The following is a 26,805-nucleotide window of genomic DNA, read 5'->3' on the forward strand; positions in this document are numbered from 1 at the left end:
AGAGGTAGACCTTGCTTAAGGGTAAAGCCTCAGGCCGACTCACTTATCTACCTGTGAGGCCCAGGAATAAGATCAGGACGAATGTGGTAAGACTGCTATCTCCGTACCAAACCGGCTTCTTCCGAGCACACGGCCAGGCCTCAAATCTCCACTACCTGTTCCCTCCGGCCACGTGGGCGAGGGCATCCGGCCAACAGCATATGGGCAAAGGGAGGTCCATTTCCAGGACTGAAAGCCTCCCCCATGATCCTCCACACCCTTACTGCTGGCTCTCTATCCACTGGCTGGAGGTGAAGGACGTTAAGTCCTACAGGATGGCAGAGACTCCGGGGAGCCCGGGTCCCCACATCCCCCATAGAAGCTACCCATGCACAGTGGACTTGGTGTGAGCGAGCAGCACACCACTTGTGTTGGGCTTCTGGGAGTCAGGGCTGGTCTGCGACAGCTGCTGGGAGAACCTCCTCCGACTAGCACAAAGAACAAGTCTGTGGTTCAGGAACCCCAAGGTAAGCAGAGCCTAGAGGCTTGCGGACACACAGACAGAAACGACCCAGGTGAGAATGTTCCCACTGACACTAGTAAAATAGCAGGTTAAAAACCTAGATTGTTTCATACCACTCATCCATTGCAAATGTTTGTTGAGCTTTGACAATTTTATAGACCCGTGTAATCATCCCATCTTGTATGCATGTCTGCGGATGTGTATATAAGAATTTTGCTGGAGAGCTGGATGAGGTCTTCAGACCTGTCTAGATTCAGGTAACAACCGCCACAATCAAGATAAAGAACAGCTTCATCACCCAAATACCCCCTTTGTGCTTTCCTTTTGTGGTCAAAACATCTCCCCTGTCATCCCTAGCAACCACCCATCCGTGCTCCATCCCTGTATTTCGCCTTCTCCAGAACATCACATAAATGGACCCATGCTGATACTGGACTTACGCTCGTACCCTTGCAGGAAGCAGGGAGCACACTCAAAACACCACACCGATAGCTTCCGAGTCTGCATTTTTAGGATCCGACTGCTTCCAATGCCTAATGAACCCAGCTGCAATGTCCTGCTTCTCTGGGAAAAAAACCAGTATCAAACCTTTGCTCTTTGCCAATCTGAAAATCCCTTAAGTTTCTGATTCAAAGGCTCGATACAACAGAAATAGGCCAGTTCCATCTACAAAATGGATAGGGGATGACGAGGGGAATCTATTGTAAAAAAAAAAAAAAAAAAAATCTCTCTCCCCTTCTCCAAGTTGACGGGTCTGTAGGGAGAAAAGGCCTGATTCTAGGCATGGTCCAGGCTCCCCACCGGCCCAGCACAACGTAACTCCCGCCCAGACTGCACGTGGTACACAAAGACGTACATTACGACTCCCAGTTCCTCCATTCATACCTGTCTGAAATGTAGCCACCCCCAAGTCTCCTCTTCTGTAACAGGTCAAGAGTTTGAAAATCAGAATTCAAGCCAACCTTCCTCTAACCAATGGGAAAGGGCATCAGGTGCTAATTTTGGAGGCATCGGGGAATTGACATAAGCTCTGAAAAGGGCACATTTTCTGAGCAGCATGTTGGAAATCCAGGCAGCCCCGCACAGATGTCCCTTCTGGCAAAGAGAATGGAAAACTTCACCGTAAACAACATTAAGGTGGCTTTTCATGCACTTAGATTTTTACCCATAGAAAGAATGTCAGAAAGTTCATTTTCTTCTAATAATGTGCATCCAGTTTGACCAAAGTAACCGCGTTCAGGCATGAACCATGGGCTGCCACAGCAAATGAAGTCTCTCATCTACATGATTCCTAGTTTAAAAAGAACTCACTTGAAGAATGAGTTCTAAGTCTACATTTATTTTATGTTTTCATGCTAAATGGCATCCGTTATGGGGACTTTCCTCAGAGAGTGTGGAGCTGTGTCTTATTATCCCAGAACCAACAGTGTTCGGCAATCCTCTGTTGCTCTTAGCATGTGAGTTTTGGACCCTCAACAAGCCCTCTGCTTCTTCTGGTTTTTCTCAACAGAATGTAGAAAGTGGGTAATACACTTGTCCTCAAACCCAATGAGATTTTTCCATTAGGAAGCAATGAGAAATGCCTAGAAAACACAGTGAGGAGCACCTGGGGGGCTCTGTCACTTAAGTGTCCGACTCTTGGTTTTGGCTCAGGTCATGATCATGGGTTGTGGGATCAAGCCCTGCATCAGGCTCTATGTTCCCGCGCAGTCTGCTTGAGATTCTCTCTCCCTCTCTCCCTCTCCCCCCACTCCCGCTCGCATGCTCTCTTTCTCTCTCTCTCAAACAAATAAATAAATCTTTAAAAAAAAAACAAACACAGTGAGACCATGGTAGAAGACTAAATCACAGCAAGTCAAAGAATATGGATACAAACTTTCTTGAAAATCACTGTGTAAGTTAAAGGCAAATCTAGAATTCAACATATATTTCATTCCCTGATAAGAAATAAAGGTTTCCTTAGGATACTGGACATTTCGCAATGTCTGGAGATCTTTCCAGATGTCACAACAGAATAGGAAGGTGACGCACTGCTGGCTACTAGTGGGTAGAGGCCAGGGATCCTGTCCACAGCCTACAACACCCTATCTATCCATCTATCCATCTAGTACAACACTATCATAGAATGCCACACACACACACTCCGAAGAATTATCCAGTCCAAAATGTCAGTTGTGCCAAGATTAAGAAACCTGGCCTTAGGATCAGGGCTGGGAAAAATCGAACCATAGAGTCTAAGATGCATGGCCATGAGTGGTCCCAACTCTGTATCAGCAAACCCGGGCTCTATTAACATGCAGAGAATCTTTCAGGGTCTTTGAATTTGTCATGATCTTTGGCTTTAAATTAATCAAAGCACTCAATCAGCAGAGATCTTTTGAGATCTATGCACCGTGGTTTTGAGGATGCACAAGAAAGAAAAATGCCTGCTCACAGAGTTTGCAGAGGAAAGACACCAAATGGTCGAAGCACAATTATATAAGCAGCTGAATTTCAGGAAGTGGTAAGTTCTCTTAAAACACAAATTGGAGGGGGCGGAGCAAGATGGCGGAGGAGTAGGAGACCTGGATTTCGTCTCCTCTCAGGAATTCAGCTGGATAGGGATCAAACCATTCTGAACACCTACAAACGCAACAGGAGATCGAAGAAAAGAATAGCAACAACTCTCTGAACAGAAAAGCGACCACTTTCTGGAAGGTAGGACGTGCGGAGAAGTGAATCCGAGGCGATATTCGGGAGGATAGACGGCGGGGGAGGGGCCTCCGTCGGCCGCTTCTGGCAAGTGATAGAGCCGCGGAGCACAAAATCGGGACTTTTAGAGTCTGCTCCGCTGAGGGACATCACTCTGGTGGCGAAGTGGGGGGTGGAACCCTCGCGGGACAGTGTGGTCTCAGGACCCTCGGGGTCACAGAAAGACTGGGGGTGCCTGAGTGCGGCAGAGCTCCCAGGGATCGGAGCAGGGAAGCCGGCTGCAGAGACGGAGCCCAGGCGCGGGCTCTCAGCTCGGGGTTGTCATAAACTGTGATCCGCGGCACAGTCGGGCCACTGCTCCTCCAGCAGGGACCCAACAAGCGGCAGATCCGGGGAGACTCACCTTCTTCCCCGGGAGGAGAGGTGCGGGAGCGCACCGCGGGGATCTGCTGGGTTTGGAGACTCCACCCGGGGTCGGGTGCCAGATAGAAAGGCGCGGTCACAGGCCGGGTGAGCGCGGAGTGTGGCCGGAGACCGGGGAGACGGGAGTGACTGACGGCTTTTCTCTGGGGGCTCGCTGAGGAGCGGGACCCCGAGTTCTCGGCTCCGCCGGGCTGGAGACTGGGAGGCCGCCATTTTCACTCTCCGCCTCCGAAGCTGTACGGAAAGCTTGCAGGGAACAAAAGCTCCGGAGAGCAAACCCGAGCAGATTACTTAGCCCGGACCGGCAAGGGCGGGGCAATTCCGCCTCCGGCAAAGACATTTGGGAACCACGGCAACAGGCCCCTCCCCCAGAAGATCAGCGAGAACAGCCAGCCAAGACCAAGTTTACCGATCAATGAGAACGGCAGAACTCCAGCGCTAGGGGAATACTGCACATAGAATCCATGGCTTTTTTACCATGATTCTTTAGTCTTTCAAAGTTAATTATTATTTTTTTTTAACTTTTTTCTTTTTTCCTTTTTTCTTTTTTTTGAATTTTTCTTTTTCCCTTTTTCAACCAACATCTTATCAATCCCTTTTTTAAAAAAAAAACATTTTTATTTTTCATTTTTAAAGTCATATTCTATCCCTTCATAGTAGTTACCCGTATTTTTGGCATATATATATAAGTTATTCTCTCTTTAAAATCTTGAGATAGTTTCTTCTAACAGATCAAAATATAATCTAAATCTCTAGTGTATGGTTTTTTTCTACTCCCCTGCCTGATCACATTCTCTCCCTTTTTTCTTTTTTTTTTTTTTTAATCCTCTTCTTTCTTTTTTCAAACAACTTATCAAATCCTTTTTTAAAAAAATTTTTTATAATTTCCATCTTTACAGTCATATTCCATCCCTTCATCATATCAACCCTTATTTTTGTACATATACAAGTTTTTCTTTCTTTAAAATTTTGGGAGGGACTTTCTTTTAACAGACCAAAATACACCCAAAATCTAGTGTGTGGCACTGATCTATAATCCAGCCTGATCATATTTGATCACATTCTATTTTTGTTTTGTTTTGTTTTGTTCTGCTTTTGTTTGTTTTTATCTTTATCTTTTTCTTTTTTCTTTTTTTCTTTCCTTTTCTTTTTTCTCTCTTTCCCTTTCTTTTCCCACTGCTTCAGGTCTTTTCTGATTTGTTTAGAGTATATTTTCTGGGGACGTTGTTACCCTGCTAGCATTTTGTTCTCTCATTAATCTATTCTCCTCTGCACAAAATGACAAGACGGAAAAAATCACCTCAACAAAAAGAACAAGAGGTAGTACCGACTGCCAGGGACCTACTCAATACAGACATTAGTACGATGTCAGATCTAGAGTTCAGAATCATCACTTTAAAGATACTAGCTGGGCTTGAAAAAAACATGGAAGTTATAAGAGAAACCCTTTCTGGAGAAGTAAAAGAACTAAAATCGAACCAAGTAGAAATCAAAAAGGCTATCAATGAGGTGCAATCAAATATGGGGGCGCTAACTGCTAGGATAAATGAGGCAGAAGAAAGAATCAGTGAGATAGAAGACCAAATGATGGAAAATAAAGAAGCTGAGAAAAAGAGAGATAAACAACTACTGGATCACGAGGGCAGAATTCGAGAGATAAACGATACCATAAGACGAAACAACATTAGAATAATTGGGATCCCAGAAGAAGAAGAAAGAGAGAGAGGGGCAGAAGGTATAATGGAGCAAATTATAGCAGAGAACTTCCCTAATTTGGGGAAGGAAACAGGCATCAAAATCCAGGAAGCACAGAGAACCCCTCTCAAAATCAATAAAAATAGGTCAACACCCCGACATCTAATAGTAAAACTTATGAGTCTCAGAGACAAAGAGAAAATCCTGAAAGCAGCTCGGGAGAAGAGATATGTAACCTACAATGGTAGAAACATTAGATTGGCAACAGACCTATCCACAGAGACCTGGCAGGCCAGAAAGGACTGGCAGGATATATTCAGAGCACTAAATGAGAAAAATGTGCAGCCAAGAATACTATATCCAGCTAGGCTGTCATTGAAAATTGAAGGAGAGATAAAAAGCTTCCAGGACAAACAAAAACTAAAGGAATTTGCAAACACGAAACCAGCCCTACAACAAATATTGAAAGGGGTCCTCTAAGCAAAGAGAGAGCCTAAAAGCAACATAGACCAGAAAGGAACACAAACAATATACAGTAACAGTCACTTTACAGGCAGTACAATGGCACTGAATTCCTATCTTTCAATAGTTACCCTGAATGTAAATGGGCTAAATGCCCCAATCAAAAGACACAGGCTATCAGATTGGATTAAAAAACAAGACCCATCGATATGCTGTCTGCAAGAGACTCATTTTAGACCCAAAGACACCCCCAGATTGAAAGTGAGGGGGTGGAAAACCATTTACCATGCTAATGGACACCAAAAGAAAGCTGGGGTGGCAATCCTTATATCAGACAAATTAGATTTTAAACCAAAGACTGTAATAAGAGATGAGGAAGGACACTATATCATACTTAAAGGGTCTATCCAACAAGAAGATCTAACAATTGTAAATATCTATGCCCCTAACATGGGAGCAGCCAATTATATAAGGCAATTAATAACAAAAGCAAAGAAACACATCGACAACAATACAATAATAGTGGGGGACTTTAACACCCCCCTCACTGAAATGGACAGATCGTCTAAGCAAAAGATCAACAAGGAAATAAAGACTTTAAATGACACACTGGACCAAATGGACTTCGCAGACATATTCAGAACATTCCATCCCAAAGCAACGGAATACACATTCTTCTCTAGTGCCCATGGAAGATTCTCCAGAATAGATCACATCCTAGGTCATAAATCAGGTCTCAACCGGTACCAGAAGATTGGGATCATTCCCTGCCTATTTTCAGACCACAATGCTTTGAAACTAGAACTCAATCACAAGCGGAAAGTCGGAAAGAACTCAAATACATGGAGGCTAAAGAGCATCCTACTGAAGAATGAATGGGTCAACCAGGAAATTAAAGAAGAATTAAAAAAATTCATGGAAACCAATGAAAATGAAAACACAACTATTCAAAATCTTTGGGATACAGCAAAGGCAGTCCTAAGAGGAAAGTATATAGCAATACAAGCCTTTCTCAAGAAACAAGAAAGGTCTCAAGTACACAACCTAACCCTACACCTAAAGGAGCTGGAGAGAGAACAGCAAATAAAGCCTAAACCCAGCAGGAGAAGAGAAATAATAAAGATCAGAGCAGAAATCAATGAAATAGAAACCAAAAGAACAGTAGAACAGATCAACGAAACTAGGAGCTGGTTCTTTGAAAGAATTAACAAGATTGATAAGCCCCTGGCCAGACTTATCAAAAAGAAAAGAGAAATGACCCAAATCAACAAAATCATGAATGAAAGAGGAGAAATCACAACCAACACCAAAGAAATACAAACAATTATAAGAACATATTATGAGCAACTCTATGCCAGCAAACTAGATAACCTGGAAGTAATGGATGCATTCCTAGAGATGTATCAACTACCAAAACTGAACCAGGAAGAAATAGAACACCTGAACAGACCTATAACCACTAAGGAAATAGAAGCAGTCATCAAAAATCTCCCAAAACACAAAAGCCCAGGGCCAGATGGCTTCCCAGGGGAATTCTACCAAACATTTCAAGAAGAATTAATACCTATCCTTCTGAAACTGTTCCAAAAAATAGAAATGGAAGGAAAACTTCCAAACTCATTTTATGAGGCCAGCATTACCTTGATCCCAAAACCAGACAAAGACCCCATCAAAAAGGAGAATTACAGACCAATATCCCTGATGAACATGGATGCAAAAATTCTCACCAAAATACTAGCCAATAGGATCCAACAGTACATTAAAAGGATTATTCACCACGACCAAGTGGGATTTATCCCTGGGCTGCAAGGTTGGTTCAACATCCGCAAATCAATCAACGTGATACAATACATTAACAAAAGAAAGAACAAGAATCATATGATCCTCTCAATAGATGCAGAAAAAGCATGTGACAAAGTACAGCATCCTTTCTTGATCAAAACTCTTCAGAGTATAGGGATAGAGGGTACATACCTCAATATCATAAAAGCCATCTATGAAAAACCTACAGCGAATATCATTCTCAATGGGGAAAAACTGAGAGCTTTCCCCCTAAGGTCAGGAACGCGGCAGGGATGTCCACTATCACCACTGCTATTCAACATAGTATTGGAAGTCCTAGCCACAGCAATCAGACAACAAAAAGAAATCAAAGGCATCCAAATCGGCAAAGAAGAAGTCAAACTCTCACTCTTTGCAGATGATATGATACTTTATGTGGAAAATCCCAAAGACTCCACCCCAAAATTGCTAGAACTCATACAGGAATTCAGTAAAGTGGCAGGATATAAAATCAATGCACAGAAGTCAGTGGCATTCCTATACACCAACAACAAGTCAGAAGAAAGAGAAATTAAGGAGTCGATCCCATTTACAATTGCACCCAAAACCATAAGATACCTAGGAATAAATCTAACCAGAGAGGCAAAGGATCTGTACTCAGAAAACTATAAAATACTCATGAAAGAAATTGAGGAAGACACAAAGAAATGGAAAAACGTTCCATGCTCATGGATTGGAAGAACAAATATTGTGAAGATGTCAATCCTACCTAGAGCAATCTACACATTCAATGCAATCCCCATCAAAATACCATCCACTTTCTTCAAAGAAATGGAACAAATAATCCTAAAATTTGTATGGAACCAGAAAAGACCCCGCATAGCCAGAGGAATGTTGAAAAAGAAAAGCAAAGCTGGCGGCATCACAATTCCGGACTTCCAGCTCTACTACAAAGCTGTCATCATCAAGACAGTATGGTACTGGCACAAAAACAGACACATAGATCAATGGAACAGAATAGAGAGCCCAGAAATGGACCCTCAACTCTATGGTCAACTAATCTTTGACAAAGCAGGAAAGAATGTCCAATGGAAAAAAGACAGTCTCTTCAACAAATGGTGTTGGGAAAATTGGACAGCCACATGCAGAAGAATGAAACTGGACCATTTCCTTACACCACACACAAAAATAGACTCCAAATGGTTGAAAGACCTCAATGTGAGACAGGAGTCCATCAAAATCCTAAAGGAGAACACAGGCAGCAACCTCTTCGACCTCAGCCGCAGCAACTTCTTCCTAGAAACATCGCCAAAGGCAAGGGAAGCAAGGGCAAAAATGAACTATTGGGACTTCATCAAGATAAAAAGCTTTTGCAAAGCAAAGGAAACAGTCAACAAAACCAAAAGACAACTGACAGAATGGGAGAAGATATTTGCAAATGACATATCAGATAAAGGGTTAGTATCCAAAATCTATAAAGAACTCATCAAACTCAACACCAAAAGAACAAAGAATCCAATCAAGAAATGGGCAGAAGACATGAACAGACATTTTTCCAAAGAAGACATCCAAATGGCCAACAGACACATGAAAAAGTGTTCAATATCGCTCGGCATCAGGGAAATCCAAATCAAAACCTCAATGAGATACCACCTCACACCAGTCAGAATGGCTAAAATTAACAAGTCAGGAAATGACAGATGTTGGCGAGGATGCGGAGAAAGGGGAACCCTCCTACACTGTTGGTGGGAATGCAAGCTGGTGCAGCCACTCTGGAAAACAGTATGGAGGTTCCTCAAAAAGTTGAAAATAGAGCTACCATATGATCCAGCAATTGCACTACTGGGTATTTACCCCAAAGATACAAAAGTAGGGACCCGAAAGGCTACGTGCACCCCGATGTTTATAGCAGCAATGTCCACAATAGCCAAACTGTGGAAAGAGCCAAGATGTCCATCAACAGATGAATGGATAAAGAAGATGTGGTATATATATACAATGGAATATTATGCAGCCATCAAAAGGAATAAGATCTTGCCATTTGCAACAACGTGGATGGAACTGGAGGGTATTATGCTGAGCGAAATAAGTCAAACAGAGAAAGACATGTATCATATGACCTCACTGATATGAGGAATTCTTAATCTCAGGAAACAAACTGAGGGTTGCTGGAGTGGGGGGTGGGGTGGGAGGGATGGGGTGACTGGGTGATGGACACTGGGGAGGGTATGTGTTCTGGTAAGCGCTGTGAATTGTGCAAGACTGTTGAATCTCAGATCTGTACCTCTGAAACAAATAATGCAATATATGTTAAGAAAGAAAAAAAGAAGAAGAAGAATGTAGCAGCAGGGGAAGAATGAAGGGGGGGAAATCGGAGGGGGAGAAGAACCATGAGAGACAATGGACTCTGAAAAACAAACTGAGGGTTCCAGAGGGGAGGGGGTTGGGAGGATGGGTTAGCCTGGTGATGGGTATTGAGGAGGGCACGTTCTGCATGGAGCACTAGGTGTTATGCACAAACAATGAATCATGGAACACTATATCTAAAACTAATGATGTAATGTATGGGGATTAACATAACAATAAAAAAAATTAAAAAAAAAAAAGAGGCAAAAAAAATAAATAAAAAAAAAAATAAAACACAAATTGGGGCCACCTGGGTGGCTCAGTTGGTTAAGCATCTGACTCGATTTCAGCTCAGGTCATGATCTCAGGGTCGTGAGATTGAGCCCCATGTAGGGCTCCATGTTCAGCGGGGAGTCTGCTTGAGATTCTATCCCTCTCTCTCTGGCCCTCCCCCACCTCAAATGATAAAATCTTTTTAAAATTTAAAAAAATAAAACAAATTTCAGGGGCACCTGACTGACTCAGTTGGTAGAGCATGCAATTCTTGATCTTGGTCTTTTAAGTTGAGCCACCACTCTGGGTGTAGAGATTACTTAAAAATAAGATCTTAAAAAAACACACAAATTAAAGCAGGATGTTGCAAGGAAAGGTGGGATTCTACTTGAGATGCAACAGTTAAAGAATACTCACTACTACTATATATCTATCCATCCACCCATCTATCTATCATCTATCCATCCATCCATCCATCCATACACCCATCCATCACCTATCCATCCATCCATCCATCCAACCATCCACTTACCTATCATCTACCCATCCATTCATCCATCCACCCACTTATCTATCACCCATCCATCCATCCACTCACCTATCACCCACCCATCCATCCATCCATCTACTCACCTATCTAAAACCCACCCATCCATCCATCCACCCACCTGTCATCCATCCATCCATCCACCCACCTATCATCCATCCATCCATCCACCCACCCACCCATCATCCATCCATCCATCCACTCACCTATCTATCAGCCATTCATCCATCCTATCCCATCTTCTGCACTTCACTTTTTTGACCTAATGTTTTGCAAAATTTTCATATCAGAATAGTTATAGAGTATTCTGTGAAACAGAATTATGCAAATGTAAAACAACCAACATCTTTAATGAGCACTTAATGATTGTAGACATTGCTCTATCATCTTCTGGCACTGAATGGTAGTCCGTGTTACTGTGGAGAATTCTAAAGCCAGCCTGAATTTCTTCCCCTCGTAAGCGACAAGTGACTTACTTTTTGCTGACAAAATGTTTTAAACATCTGGCATGTATCACACATACATGCACACACACACAAGTATGTATAAAGCATGAGTAGAAATTATGTATATATATAATGATATACAATAATGATAAATAATATAGTTTAAAGAGTACATATCATGCATGGGCATTTTAGAAGACAGTAAGCACCCCATGCACTTACCACCCAAATGAAGAACTAGGATGTGTTCTGTGTCTTTGAAACCTCTTGCATGTTCCTCCCCAATAAAATCCTCATCATCCCCACTGGGACCTACTATTCTGAATCTGGTATGCATTTCCTTGTTATCTTTTACAGCTGCACCTAAATGAATACATATATCCATCATCCATGGATGGTTAATTTGATGTCTATGTTTTACCTTCACAGAAATGTACTTTTCTGCAACTCTCCACCGCATTTCATAGTATAGATCTGCGATTACCTGTATTGATTCACCCAGCTGTAATGGGACAATTTTCATGAAGGTGTAGGATCCCATTGTAGGAATATGTCAACGTGCACTTATCCACTATCCTGGCGGTGGTCACCTGGATTTGTGCTAGTTTCCAGGTTTGTGCTAGTACGAACAGTCCTGCTGTGAATACCGCTTTGTGCCCTCAGGTAGACAGGTTTGTAGAGCTCAGAAGTGGAAATGTGGGGTCATCATGTACACATATCTCCCCTATCACAGGGTAACCCCAAATTACTTTCTAAAGAGGCTGCACCGTGTTTTCCTCCAGCAGCAAAAAAAATGAGGCTTTTCTTCTTCCCGCGTTCACAACTTTGGGGAGCAGCAGACTGCCCGACTCTCGGCAACCTGGTGGTTATAAAATTGAACTGCATTATGGTTTTAATTTGTTTTTCTCTGGTTTCTGATGAGATGGAGTATTTTTTCTTAAAAGTATTGCTGCTTTGTGTTTTCTCTTCTGTAAGGGACCCTTACCCATTTTCCTAATTGTTTATTTGCTTTTAACCTTTGCATTACAGGTGTTCTTTATATATTCTCCATCCTAAATCTTTGTTGATCTTATGTGTTACAAACACCCTCCCCAAATTTATGATTTGCTTTTTTGTTTTAAAAAACACTTATTTTTAAAATGTAATCAAAAGTATCGATGTTCCCTTTGTGGTCACTGTTCTGATATCTTGTTGAAAAAATCTTTTCCCCGCAGAGCTTATAAAGATATGCTTACTACTTTCTTTTACATCGATTTCCTTTTTTCTCCCTCTAGATGCCTAAACGATCTGAAATTGACGTCTATAAATGGCATGAAATAGAGACTGGATTCCCATTTTCTCATTTGGATAATGCCCCAGTTCAATTTTTGAAAAGTATATCTCTTCTCGCCAATCTATAACTGCAGTTCTGTCCCATAAAGTCTCATATTTGCACGGTGGTTCGGGGGCTTTGTCTGTTCATTACTGTATTTACCTCTTACGTTCCACTATCACACTGTTCGAATATCCATGGATTTTCAATGACCCATCTATATTCTTCTTCTCTTTAGAGTCTTACCCATTCTTGGTCTTCACACAGATTCCAACATCAACCTGCCAAGCTCCCCGAAAGGTATACCAGGTGCTATTCTTATTGGAACTGCACTGGATCCACATATTAATTTGGGGAGAACTGACACTTCCATGTCATCGTGTCTTCCTTTCTCTGAAAAGGACACAGCCATCTCTTTAGTTCTTACTAATATGTATTCTGCCTAAATGATTAGCTCATGATTTCATTATGATTGAAATTTCATAATTCAGTTATACTTTGGTATTGTTCCTTAACGTTATTTTGTTCTGCAACACAGAATGCCTGGTGGATTCACAGATGTAGCTATTCTTTCAGTTAAAAAAAAAAAGGCTATATTTGCGAAGACCTGTTTTGTTCATTTTGTATTATTGCCAACTCTGGGGACAGTCATTATCCTCATGCTGGATCACCTTTCCTCCTCGTGTCCATTACCCTTCTTCTAATTCTTTCAATTCTTGCATTTCCCCTTGCATTCACCAAAATTACCTCAATCATTTCCATATATGTCAACAGTTCCCCTCTTCACCCATGTCTATCGTATTCCTTGTAATTTCTGTTTTGCGCTGTTTGGGTCCTCCATTAATGGATTAGATCTCTAGTCTACCTTACTGCCTCTTTGTTTTTTGTTTTTTGTTTTTCATATTTGAATTCTTGACTTATTAAATTCATGTTCTTTAAAAAAAATTCCCTACCCATTTAAGTACTCACAGAGATGTCTCTTTTTTTTTCCTTTGGTTTATGTGTTCTTCCAAAATAAATTCTTCACCTCTCTTATATGTTTGTCCCCCTTCCTTCCTTCCTTCTTTCCTTCCTTCCTTCCTTTTCTCCCTGCCTGCAATTTATTTACTAAAGGGGCTGCCATCTTTGTTTTAATCTGATCCATGCCCAACCTGGGCAACTCTGACCCAGACCCCAGCCTTCCATCTGTGCCGACATACTGTGGATGAATTTCACCTGGCATGCTTTGTCTTTCAACATGCGTATCAGCACCGAGTTTTCAAGAGGAAGAGAGTTCAGCCAGGGTGTTGATGGATGAGCTACATCCTGTCCTCCCTTTACACAGTTTTTTCAAACATTCCATGCCTGAGTTCACTCAACCCTCTGTGTGTACATCTTCCATCTGCTTGAACAAGCTTGGGCTTCAGGTGATCACTCCAGTTCATCTCTGCGTCTTGGATCCTTGCTTTTCAAAAGAGGGGCACCCTTAGATGGTGTCTTTTATCACTGCCTACCCTTCAACTGCCCAAAACCAGAAAGGGAAAGAAATACAAGCATTGATTTTCACCTATGCACAAGGAGATCACAGAGTAGAGAGAAAAATATTATCTCCCCACGCCGTGCTCTCTTTCTGTTGCCTGTGGGTCTTCCAAAGTTTGTATCTTATTTATTACATTTTCTGTTTGGCTGAATTCATTTCTGCATTGCCTAAGCCCCTTCTGCCTCTGCTCCCAGCTGAGACCGACACGGACGAGAAAGCCCAGTGACTGTCCCTGCTTCCAGTACAATGTGGAGGTAATCAGAAAGGATACTCTGCCTCCACAGAAAATATCTCCTCAAACGGCTACACCCACAGGGTCACATTGGGGATGAGAGCAGAGCTCCTGAATACAGGGCGCGGTTACAGAGCGGATGAACTCGCTCAAAGACCAGCCAGACGATGGTGATGGAGCCCCGAGGTCCGCACCTGCAGGACGCCCCTCTCCCGGGCCAGGAGGGCACAGCACAGAGCTGGCATTGTTAGGGGCCAAGGGCAAGGTCCCTCTGTAGGAAATGGGGCCAGCGCACCACTGTCTGGTGGGTGCGGGGACCACACACGGCGGAGCACTCTGGCCTGAGCAGGGACCACGGAGCAAGACAGAAGAGAATGACACGGACCTCGCTTCCCACATGAGATTCCTGCCAGCAGGTCCCATCGGTCACACACACTCAGAAGCCAGATGGGGTTCAGGTAGGACACGTGGGGGATGCAGGTCATGAGCAGGGAGCCCTGGAGGTTCCAGCAGAGCAGGAGACAGCAGGGAAGAAGCTGCAGAGCCAGTGGCCCTCGTGCACCTGTTCTCCTGGGTCCTCGGGCAAAGGGTGCCTTCTGGTGAATGTTTCATGATGACCACTTACTGACGGCCCCAGGTAGCCCTCTCCCAACACTCCACTGCTGCTCAGCAAGCTACACCAGCTTTTTAGACACGGCAACTTCATGCACCAGGAATGTGAGCAGGGCTATGCTGTGAGATCCACCTGGTCCCTTCTGGAACCGGCTGAGGCCACCAGCTGGTCTACAGCATCCAAGACAGCTTCACTCACACATCTGGGGCCTCCACAGGACAGCGCAAAGCCTGGGCCCACCTGGTCCCTCCCTGTCCATGGAGCCTCAGGGCCTCTCCCAGAAGACCAGCTGGCATTTTCCCATGGAAGCTCCAGACTCCAAGGACAAGTGTTCTGGAGACTGCAGAGGAAGGTCAAGGTCAAAGTGTGCTGTGGTCTAGCCTCAGACTCCCAGATCCTCACGTCTGCCCTGTTCTACTGGGAAAGCAGTGAGCTGAGGCCAGGGCACATTCGGGGGTGGCATCCCCACAGGAAGAACGTCAGAGACTGCACGGCCTTGCTGAACCCATCACCCTACGGGCTCCCCTCGCAGAGGGAGTGGGACACATGCAGCTGTGGAGAGATGCACAGAGCCGATTTCTAGAAACTTCTGCCTCTCTTTAGCTGACCCCCACCAGTCCTTTGCTGATGCTGGTATTATTTTTGCTGGTCTGTTTTAATCAATTTGCTTTTCATACCTTCAGATTTGGGAGAAAAGATGTTGACTTCTGGCTTCATTCTACCATCTCATTCCAGAATATACACTGAAGTAGCTGCTTTTTAAGTTATCCAAGGAAATGCCTCATGGGCAGCGTTGAGCGTGTTCCTTCTTCTACTTATTCTTCCTACTTGAGGCACAAGTGACCTGAGCCTTGTGTTAACTCCCCTTTTCACAGTGACCTGATGGTGCTTACTGGAGACAGACTTGAGTCATGTTTGCCTTCCGGCTGATCCCTGATGCATTTCTCGGTTGGTTATTTACTCACTGCCTCATCTGAGACCACACATTCTGCTCAAGGTTCATTGTGGCCTTTTACTTACACGACACCAGAAACTGAGGCTCTGTGAGCTCGGGTGACCTTCCCAGGCGACACAGTGAGTCAAAATGCCAGGTGCCAGGGCCCCCGGACCCCACGCCGCGTGCTCTCCGCCCAGACCCCATGAGTTCGGCCGCAGGTAGCTCTGCCCCGTGGATTGGAAAGTGCCGCTCCTCGTGGCTATTACCACGCGTGAAGCACCCGGACAGGGTCACTCCAATCCACTAGTGTCCCTCAGAGCCACCGAACGTGCAGGGACCGGGAGGACCCCGGGCTTGCGTCGCCACCCGCGCCCCCCGTGCAAACAGGCCGGTTCTCGTAGCTCCGTCCTTCGGTCAAGGGCCAGGTCCAGAGTGCTGTCCCTGCACATCCCCAGCACCGAGCTCCACCCTCAGCAAGACTTGTTAACTGGGGAAAACACGTCAGGTCACTCATTCTCTTAAGTGCTTTTAAAAAGTGGATTTCGGAGACGCTGTGGCTGCCCCCCTACCGAGCACTCCAGCAGGCGAGTTTTCGGACATGTGCCCGGGGGCTGTGTGTCAGCAAGGACACGTTCTCAGGACGTTAAGTCACGTGTCACTGGCCCCAGGGACTCTGGCAAGTCGCTGGACCACCTGGGTTTCAGTTTCCCCTTCTGGAAATGTAGGTAATAATTATGCCCAATCTGAGAGGCTGTTTTGAGGATTAAATGTGTAAAAAATATCTGAATCGCCCAGAGCAGTACCTGACACAGATGACAAGTGTGGCTACTGTGGGAATGATCCACCCTACTCGGGGCGCAGTCCGCGGTCTCACGCCCCCCCCCCCCCCCCCGCCCCACACGTCTCCCCTGCAGGACCCAGAGCAACACACAGAGAAACGGAATCTGAAGGTGCTGGAGGAGGACTCCCCACAGCTCCGTGGACGGCTGGCCACAGCTCCCAGGGACACGGACGTCTCCACGGAGACCTACAGGAACAGACGACCCTTAGGACCAAAACCCATCTCGGATTCCTCCCGGCCGAGGCATGGGGTACTCCTCCCCACCCCGGAGCGCAGTGATGTGCTGGGAGGCGGAGGGTAAAACTCTGGGATGACCCAGCCTGAGCTTCCTCACCCACCACGTCTCCCGGCTCACCCCAACCTGCGGACCAAAGCTCGCCAGGGACACCAGAGCATCCCAGCAGGTGTCGTGCCGACACAGAAACGGACCGAGGCCCTTTCCCACCAGCTGGGTCAGTCTGGTTGAGGAGGAGACCATGGGTGGCCCTACAATGCAGGGTGATAGGATGGTGAGGGCCTCCTCTGGAGATGAAGGTCAGCCCAAGGTGACAGAGGGCAAACATCAGTGGCCAGAAGCCTGCAGAGCCAAAGATGACCACAGAGAACTCTGGCTGCAAGACAACCTGCCTGTGTGCCCGTCCCTAAAGTAACAGTAGTGATTATAGCAGTTAAACCCAAAAGGCTAACCGCATAAGAAATCCCTTCCATAAAAATCACTGGACCGGCCCTCTGGTCAAAGAAGGAACAGTAGTTCCCGAGGAACTACTCACCTTCTGCCAAAACACATCCACACATCTGTCCACCTGTCCCAGAGAGAACGTCCCAGAACCACGACGAAGACGGGAACTGCCACATCCACTCAGGTCCACTCATTCTGTCTCCTCTCCCACATTTCCTGGGTGCAGCATCACGAGACAGACACCGAAGGGGAGTGTGGAGACCCTCCTTCCTACAACCCCCACGAGCCGCCCCACCACAGCTCCCCGCAGCAAGAAAAGAGCGCATGAAATGCTTCCCGATGCTTCCTGGTTTTCCCCTTCTGGCCATTTCCCAAGTCAACTGGGAAGAGGAAGCTGACTTTCGGTGCCCTTGAGGTTCTGTGCTTTGAGGCAGGAGGGAAAAGTTGCTCCTTCCAAGCACCGTAAGCAGTGAACAGCCTCTGCCTCATGGAGCAGACGTTCTAGCAGAAGGAAGAATGTACATTGCACGCAGTTTAAAGGATTTTTGAGAACGATCTGACTACACGCGATGTCACCTTAATTCTAAATTTTGAACCCTCCTCTGTGCAAGTAGTGAGTTCACTCCGTAAACGTTTTTTCCCCAATGATCATAATCTAGTTCAGTGGTTTGTTTTTTTTTTTTTAAGATTTTATTTATTTATTTGAGACAGAGAGAATGAGAGAGAGAGAGAGAGCACATGAGATGGGGGAGGGTCAGAGGGAGAAGCAGGCTCCCCGCTGAGCAGGGAGCCCGATGCGGGACTCGATCCAGGGACTCCAGGATCATGACCTGAGCCGAAGGCAGTCGCTTAACCAACTGAGCCACCCAGGCGCCCTAGTTCAGTGGTTTTTAACTTGCAGGAGTATTTTCTCCCGTAGGGGACATGTGGCAATATTTGGGCACATTTTGGGGTGTCGCAACTGGGTTTCTGTCCTACGGCACCCAGTGGGTGGGAGCTGGGGAGGCTGCAGGGCCCAGACTGACCCCCCCTCAACAAAATACTACCCGATCCGAAAATGTCAGCAGCATGAGGTGTAGAAACCCCATCCGCTCTACTGGATTATAACCCAAACTGTAACATAAATATCCAGATGCCCCTAATGAAATAAATAAGTGACTGAATGAATAAATTTCACCTGCAGAATTCCAAATAACGTAGGTAGACATGACAGCCTCGAGGAGGTGGGGTGTCACTCCCCACTCGGTAACTGTTAGCTTCCTTCCAAAGCAGGCAGCGTGGGGGGGCAGCCTCCGGGTGGGGGACCAGGGGAACACTCACTCAGCCCCGCCAGTGAAGGGGACGTCGCAGCTGAGGTGAGTCAGGCACACCGCGACATGATGGGACGACAATCGTCCTTTGTCTCTCTGGTTTCCACTCCAAGCTCATCACTCCAATCTAGTCTTGACAAAACCATGTGACAAGTCTCCCTGGAGAGACGTTCTTCCAATTTCTGAACAGTTAAGTCTCAAAACTTAAAAATGGTCACAGTAGGGGGGGGTTTCAGGAGACCCAATGACCACACGTATGCAACGTCCTGACTGGGATCCTGGAGCAGAAACGTGGGCACGGGGCAGAGACTAGGGGAATGTGAATCAAGTCTGGTTGGTTAATTGTGACAAATGGACCACACTCATGTAATATGTGACTAATGGTGGAAACCAGCCAGGAGCAGTCTGGGTCTGTCCTACACCGGCCCCACAACTCCCCTGTAAATCGACATCTACTCTACAACCAAAAGCTTGTTTAAAACAGACAGAACACCCTCCTCTCTCTGTCCACCTCTGGCCCACTGTCTACTCCTCGCCACTCTGCCAATGTCCACTGGATGACAAAGGGAGGCAAGTCCCAGGCACAGATGTCCCAGACCTTGCTGGGGTTTGGGGACACCCCGCACGCACCCCCTTCCCAACAGCACCCCGGGTTCCTCAGGAGGCAAATACCTCCTCCCGTGGGATGTGCTCTTAGTGACAGGTAATGGCCGGACCCCATGTCTCATGATGGGAACCACACGGGGCCCCTCTCCCACCCCCGCACAGATATCAAGTAGACATGAGAGCCAGTGGGAGCCTTTCCAGAGTCTCTGCACCTGTTGTGAGCATGACAAGGGCCGAGGAAGGGGTTCACAGTGGTGGGTGGGAAGAGTTGCTTGGGGTCAGCTGTTGCGTCCACCATCTCTCGGACACCAAGCCCAGTGCCCGCCCCCCGTCTCTTATTAATTCTTGAAACCCGTGATATATACCCTACATGCCCTTTATTTATTTTTTTCTTAAATAAGTCAGACTGGGATTTATGGCCTGCAACCAAGAATATTGCTGGCTACACGGGGCATATTCTACCTGAAATAGAGTAAGAAAAGGGCCTGATTCTAGGTCAGGGCCGGTTCAAAGCCTGCAGCCTTCAAGTGAACGAAGCTCAGGGCCAATCTCAAACCACCACATTAATTCCTAACAAGCTCAGAAACCAGCAAAGCGGGCTTCCCAAACCGCCAATGAAGACCTTTCAAGCCTTATCCATCCCAGGCCCCCTTTCTGCCCTCATCAAATATTCTTATTTTATTCTCTTACTGCTGCCTTCCTAACTCTCATCTTTGCAAGAACATCTCCTCAGTCATAATGTCTTCTTCAAAGACAGCCTTGCCTCTGACCACCGTGCCGGACACACAATCCTTCACACACTCCTGAGCACTTACCATTTAACACGGCAAAGACCTCAGTCACATATATGCATTTGTTCCTAATCAACAAGGCAATCGTTCACTCATTCCTTCATTCAACCAATTCAAGAAAGTCTCTGACTTTGAGAAAAGCCCCTATTCATCGGATTCTGGACCTTTCCACCTGCACTTCCTGGAGTATTTGGGAACCAAGCTCCTGCTATGTAAACATTTGGCTCCAGCCCCACATTCAGATCTGATGACCAGGCCCCCTTTCGAACTGATGTTCTGTGGGGAAAAGTAACAGAAGAATGGGAGGGGGTGTGAGAGAGAGACCACGTTCTTTTCTCCCTCCAGACACACAATCAGGTGATTAGAGACCTAGGTTGCTTCTGAAATTGGCTCTCTGTGGGGGGAGAAACGGGACAGAACAGGAGGTGAGCACATGAAGAAAGGGCCCAAGTGCCATGGGACGCTTCCGTTATTCACTTGAAGGAAAACATTTTCTGAAATTAAAAGGGATCCTTAGATGTCTAAGGAATGAGAGCGTTTGTTTTTCTTCTTTTGTGGAGGTCTGCTTGGGAAGACAGGAGCTGCCGGAGGGAACAGAAGTCCTAAGGTGACAAACAGCCCCACCCAGCTTCTCTTCTTCTGACAGGTAACATGCACACCTGCGCACGCACACACACGCACACATATGCACAAACATGCACACACCCAGCTGCACACACCCATGCACACACTTGCCTGCACACACATGCCACATATGCACAAACTCGTGCACATGCATATGCACACACCCACCCAAGCACACACTTGCCTGCACACACACGCACATATGCACACCATGCACACACCCACCTGCATGCACACACATATGCACACCATGCACACACCCACCCGCACGCACACACACACACTAATGCACACACCCACCTGCACACACGCACACATATGCACACCATGCACACACCCACCCGCACACACAGACACTAATGCACACACCCACCTGCACACACGCACACATATGCACACCATGCACACACCCACCTGCACACAGACACTAATGCACACACCCACCTGCACACACACAGACACTAATGCACACACCCACCTGCACACACGCACACATATGCACACCATGCACACACCCACCTGCACACATACAGACACTAATGCACACACCCACCTGCACACAGACACTAATGCACACACCCACCTGCACACACACAGACACTAATGCACACACCCACCTGCACACACGCACACATATGCACACCATGCACACACCCACCTGCACACAGACACTAATGCACACACCCACCTGCACACAGACACTAATGCACACACCCACCTGCACACACAGACACAGACACTAATGCACACACCCACCTGCACACATGCACACATATGCACACCATGCACACACCCACCTGCACACACAGACACAGACACTAATGCACACACCCACCTGCACACACGCACACATATGCACACCATGCACACACCCACCTGCACACACGCACACATATGCACACCATGCACACACCCACCTGCACACACGCACACATATGCACACCATGCACACACCCACCTGCACACACGCACACATATGCACACCATGCACACACCCACCTGCACACACGCACACATATGCACACCATGCACACACCCACCTGCACACACGCACACATATGCACACCATGCACACACCCACTTGCACACACGCACACATATGCACACCATGCACACACCCACCTGCACACACAGACACTAATGCACACACCCACCTGCACACACAGACACAGACACTAATGCACACACCCACCTGCACACACGCACACATATGCACACCATGCACACACCCACCTGCACACACAGACACTAATGCACACACCCACCTGCACACACAGACACAGACACTAATGCACACACCCACCTGCACACACGCACACATATGCACACCATGCACACACCCACCTGCACACACACAGACACTAATGCACACATCCACCTGCACACACGCACACATATGCACACCATGCACACACCCACCTGCACACACAGACACTAATGCACACACCCACCTGCACACACAGACACAGACACTAATGCACACACCCACCTGCACACACGCACACATATGCACACCATGCACACACCCACCTGCACACACACAGATACTAATGCACACACCCACCTGCACACACACACACACTAATGCACACACCCACATGCACACATATGCACACCATGCACACACCCACCTGCACACACACAGACACTAATGCACACACCCACCTGCACACACACACACACTAATGCACACACCCACATGCACACATATGCACACCATGCACACACCCACCTGCACGCGCACACACAGACACTAATGCACACACCCACCTGCACACACCTTCCTGCACACACATGCACATTCCCACCTGCATACACACACAGATACTGTTTTAACTACCCTTACTGAAAATTTGCAGGACAAACCTTGATTCCTAGAACAGAAGCCCTGTGTACTAGCCATGGTGTCACCCTCAGGTCACAGGCACAGAAATAAGAGAGAGGTGGCAGAAGGCAGCCAATCATTATCGACAAAGAGCTCAAATGTCAGCTGCCATATGGTTGGGAGGGCTCCCTCCTGTTGGTGGCACTTAATTTAGTCCCCTTCCCATCCCTGGTCATCCTTAAGTGGCCATGGATGTCCAACTGGCACCTGACCTATAAAACATGAGCCCACCCCTGACCATGTTAACATGTCAACACAGGACGTCTAGCAACAAAACTCACAAATTCAGAGAAAAGCACCCGAGGATCCACGGCTGGAGCCTGCAGGGTTATCTACAGCAGATGGCCAGACAGAGCAGACCCGGACTCATTCTAAATATTTGGAAGCTATGTTAAATTAGTGTCAAATTGACTTCATTAAAAAAGATATAGTTTTATTTTTTTCTAATTAGGAGAATTCAACCTCAGTGCTAACAGCATGACCGGACCGGGTTCACCTCCAGCTGTTGCCACAAACCTGTGTCACTCACTCATCATGACAGCTTCTGAAGCTGGCAGCCAGCACGATCTTACTGCTTCTAAGGAGACGGAAAGCATCCCACCTCACCACGTTCAACACACATTCATGAACTCTTAATTTCACTATCATCTGAGCTGAAAAACTGAATCTTTTCTTTACAAATTTCTAGCTGGTGAACTCAGAAACAAGTACGCTTTTGCTATACATCCCAAATCCTCAAACCTCGGATTCTGAGTGGGGCCACTGCATCTAGGAGTTTCAAAATGTGTTTGTTTCTGAATTCGCGAAGATCTGGACTCCTCAGATTACACAGCCCAGCAAAGCAAATTTCTGCTGGCTTTGTGACAGTTGGCCGATGACAAAGCCGCCCTCAGGACTCTGACACCCACGTTTTAACGTGCAATAGGTGGTCATCAGATACAAAGCCTTCTGTGAAGTTTAATAGGGCACATACAACTGCCTCCCAAAAAGGCTGCATGCAGACGTCATCTCCTGGAGACTTGGGGCTTTCACCCTGGGCCCAGGAAACCAACAACCAGCCGTCGGCAAACCTACAGGATGGCAGAAGGCCCCAAATCATGCAAGGACAAAGCTCTTCTTCTTCCAAACCTTTTGTTTCTATCAGCAAAACAGTTCCCTACGTAAGTGGCCATCGCCACAAAGAATGTTATATAAGACCGTCAATCCTGGAAAAGCAGAGCACAAAGCCAGCAGAACGTGCAGAGAGTCTGCGACCAGCTGAATCCTGGGCTGACTGCGGAGCACAGGAGAGCTAATGAGGCCTCAGCCCTGCAGATGTGTTTCTGTGGCCTAAATCCCCGGGGATCAATCCCCTGATGCACCATCAGCCTATGCCAAAAGTCTGCACCTCCCAAGAATCAGCCACGTTCAATCATTAATGTTGTGCATGAGTTTCTGTGTCTTTAGTTAAGATTAAAAGGTCAAATCAGCAAAGCTTAAATGTGCAAGGTATAAGCGAATGATTCCTTCCTGAAACTTCCCCACCCCTTAACAAAAACAAAGAGAAAGGGGAAAAAGGAGAACAAAGAAAAAGCGGATTTGAAGCCCACGTGGAGAAGGATGAGAGAACTGACCATCGGGGCATGAACTTTAAAACCCACACAGAGGGCGCCTGGGTGGCTCAGTTGGTTAAGCGACTGCCTTCAGCTCAGGTCATGATCCCGGAGTCCTGGGATTGAGTCCCACATCGGGCTCCTGGCTCAGCGGGGAGCCTGCTTCTCCCTCTGACCCTATCCCCTCTCATGCTGTTTCTCTCTCTCTGTCAAATAAATAAATAAATAAAACCCACACAGAAACCGTGTATCACGTACGGAAACACCCTATTTTCAGGGGTCATCGGGGATGTTGTACATGGCATGTGAGATCAAGGTTCCTCGTTGGGTAACGATATCAGGATACTTTTAAGGACCCAATCACACGGACGCTCAAGCTTCTGTGTAGCAAAGTTGTCTTGTGTTTAAAACAAACAGAAAATGGTTTCATGAAAATCCCATCAAGCCAAGGCAAAGAGCTTCTCTCACATAGTACATTCCAAGTGAAAACGAACCCGTTTTTTCCCCCAAAGTGCACAGTACTCCTTCTAAATGTCTTGTCTTTAGTATATTCTTATGTAAGCTACTTGACAAATTCTACTGTATATTCTTCACACGTTATGCTCTTTTATATTTTGAACATGGAGTTCTATTTCCAGAGAGAAACAAACTAAGTGAGGTTGGTACCACATCATACTTAGAGCTCACAGGCTTGGAATAGATCTGAGTTGGCAAAACTGTACCCTCTCTCCTTCAGACAACTGTTGCCATCCCATTTGCCGACTCGACTCGACTGTGAGCTATTTGACTCCCCGAGGCACAAAGGGCCCAGCGGGACCACCCCCGCCTCCCTCAAACTTCTGATGAGACCCCACGCTCAGCCCGAGGGCACAGATCCGTGTCCCCGCCACTGTTCTGGGAGGGCCTGGACTATGCTGTAAATGAGAATGTCCTCACCACCAAACTGCCAACCGGGAAAGAGCAAACTATTCTCTCCATCTTACCCTGACCGGGGGCGGTTATGAAATTTCGAAGGCGTTCCACCTCGGAAGGTGCGAACGCAGCTCGTGGGGTCCGAGAGCGGGAGGCTGGAGGCCCCGCCCGGCCCCGGAGCGGCAGGGACAGGTGCTCCCGGGGACTCACCTCAGCGTGAAGCGATCAGCGCTGCAGTTCCGGGACACGGCCACGGGGAAGGTGAGCACGTCGCCCTGCCTCGCCGTCCGGGCCGAGTACAGGATGGCCACGTTGCTGTCCAAACGCAGCTCGCTCAGCGCGGGTCTGCTGCCCGTCTGGTAGAGGAAGACGCTCCCGATCCTCTGCAGGTGGGGCACGGCCTCGTCCAGCCCGTCCTTCCCCGGCCGGATGGCGTTGCCCTTCCGGACGTCGCCGGCCGCACAGTCCCCGCGCGCGTCCCCCGGCTGCACGGAGTAGTAGAGCTCCACGGGGCTCCCCTCAGGCGGCCCGGGCGCCTTCTTCCTCCCGGCCACCACGCTGGGGGGCCCGAACCAGGCGGCCAGCAGGTCCAGCTCGGCCACGCACAGCCCCAGGGCCCCCTGCAGCCGACAGCCGGCCCGCACCTCCCGGGTCTCGCGGAAGGCGAACACGCGCAGGCAGGGCAGCCTCTCGCCGGGGCTCTGCGCCGCCCAGTCCCGGCCCAGCACGTGGAACAGCACCTGAACCTTGGGCCGGCTCAGGTACACCTTGTCCCGCAGGATGTGCGCCTTCAGTTTCCAGTTGAGGGAAAACTTGTTGGTGAATCCGAAGGGGCTGGAGGGCAGCAGTAAGTCCTGGGGCACCACCTGCTCGATGGAGAAGGGCCCGTAGCTGGCGTTCAGCACGGGCAGCCGCTTGGATTTGTAAATCAGGAAGGACTCCACGCGGGACTGCAGGCTGGAGTTGCGCATGATGTCCTGGTTGGCCTCCTTCAGGAAGAAGGACACGTCGGCGTTGTTGATGTGGTAGGTCACGGGGAGGTAGGTGGGCAGCAAGGAGAACCTCTGGATGCTCTCCAGGACCCCTCGGCTTTCGGTCACTGTCGGGAGGGAATCGGAGCGCAGGCATTAGGAACCCAGGCCGGTGCTAACACTATTTCCGACGTCTTCGTACCCCTTTGTTACCCATTGCCATCTTTGTCCCAACCAAAACTTCTCACACAATCCACTCGCCTTATATTAAGTAGGCTGTTTTTACAGTGGGGTTATGCCTACAACTTGCTCTTTTTGCTAAAAGGAGCGATCACCCGGGATTAGGGAAGTCTTAAGAGCACGCTAGCATCAGACAGAGGGGACTATTCCCATTGATGCCACCAGACAGACTGAGACTAGGAACAGAAGTAAGTCTCAGCACGGGCGCTGACGCTGCGTCCACATCCCACCTGACCCTCTCTGGTCCACATTCCACCTATGACACATCCGGCCGCTGGGGAACGCTAAAGGACTCGGGGCGAAGGTTCACGAAGACGGGCACTCACAATCCCGGGGACATCACACATGCCCCTCGGGGTTCAGCTGAGCGACCCAGAAGCACAGAAGGATGTGCTGAGAGGACCCTCCGGAGGTGAGCTGACCGTGTCCTGTTGGGCCCCAGCGTGTTAAGGCACACACCCCATGGCCCCAGGAAACACATCCTTTTCATTACAGCCACATCCTCCCTGAAAGCTGTTTGGAACCCAGAGCACAAAAGGCATTCTTTTTTTTTTTTTTCCCCTTACTGAACATA

At 47.4% G+C, this 26,805-nt stretch overlaps 1 protein-coding gene across 3 annotated transcripts in view; it reads right to left on the minus strand.

The window, feature by feature from the left end:
• The window catches only part of TMEM132D (transmembrane protein 132D), a 553,830-nt gene that overhangs the window by 382,021 nt on the left and 145,004 nt on the right, over positions 1–26,805 (minus strand). For all 3 annotated transcript variants that reach the window (XM_078061121.1, XM_078061122.1, XM_078061120.1), the window contains exon 2: positions 25,231–26,119. In XM_078061121.1, the coding sequence (XP_077917247.1) occupies positions 25,231–26,119 (889 nt within the window). The remainder of the gene's footprint in view (positions 1–25,230; positions 26,120–26,805) is intronic.

The sequence above is a fragment of the Halichoerus grypus genome, chromosome 13 (genome assembly GCF_964656455.1).
Source record: "Halichoerus grypus chromosome 13, mHalGry1.hap1.1, whole genome shotgun sequence".
Taxonomy (NCBI): Eukaryota; Metazoa; Chordata; class Mammalia; order Carnivora; family Phocidae; genus Halichoerus; species Halichoerus grypus.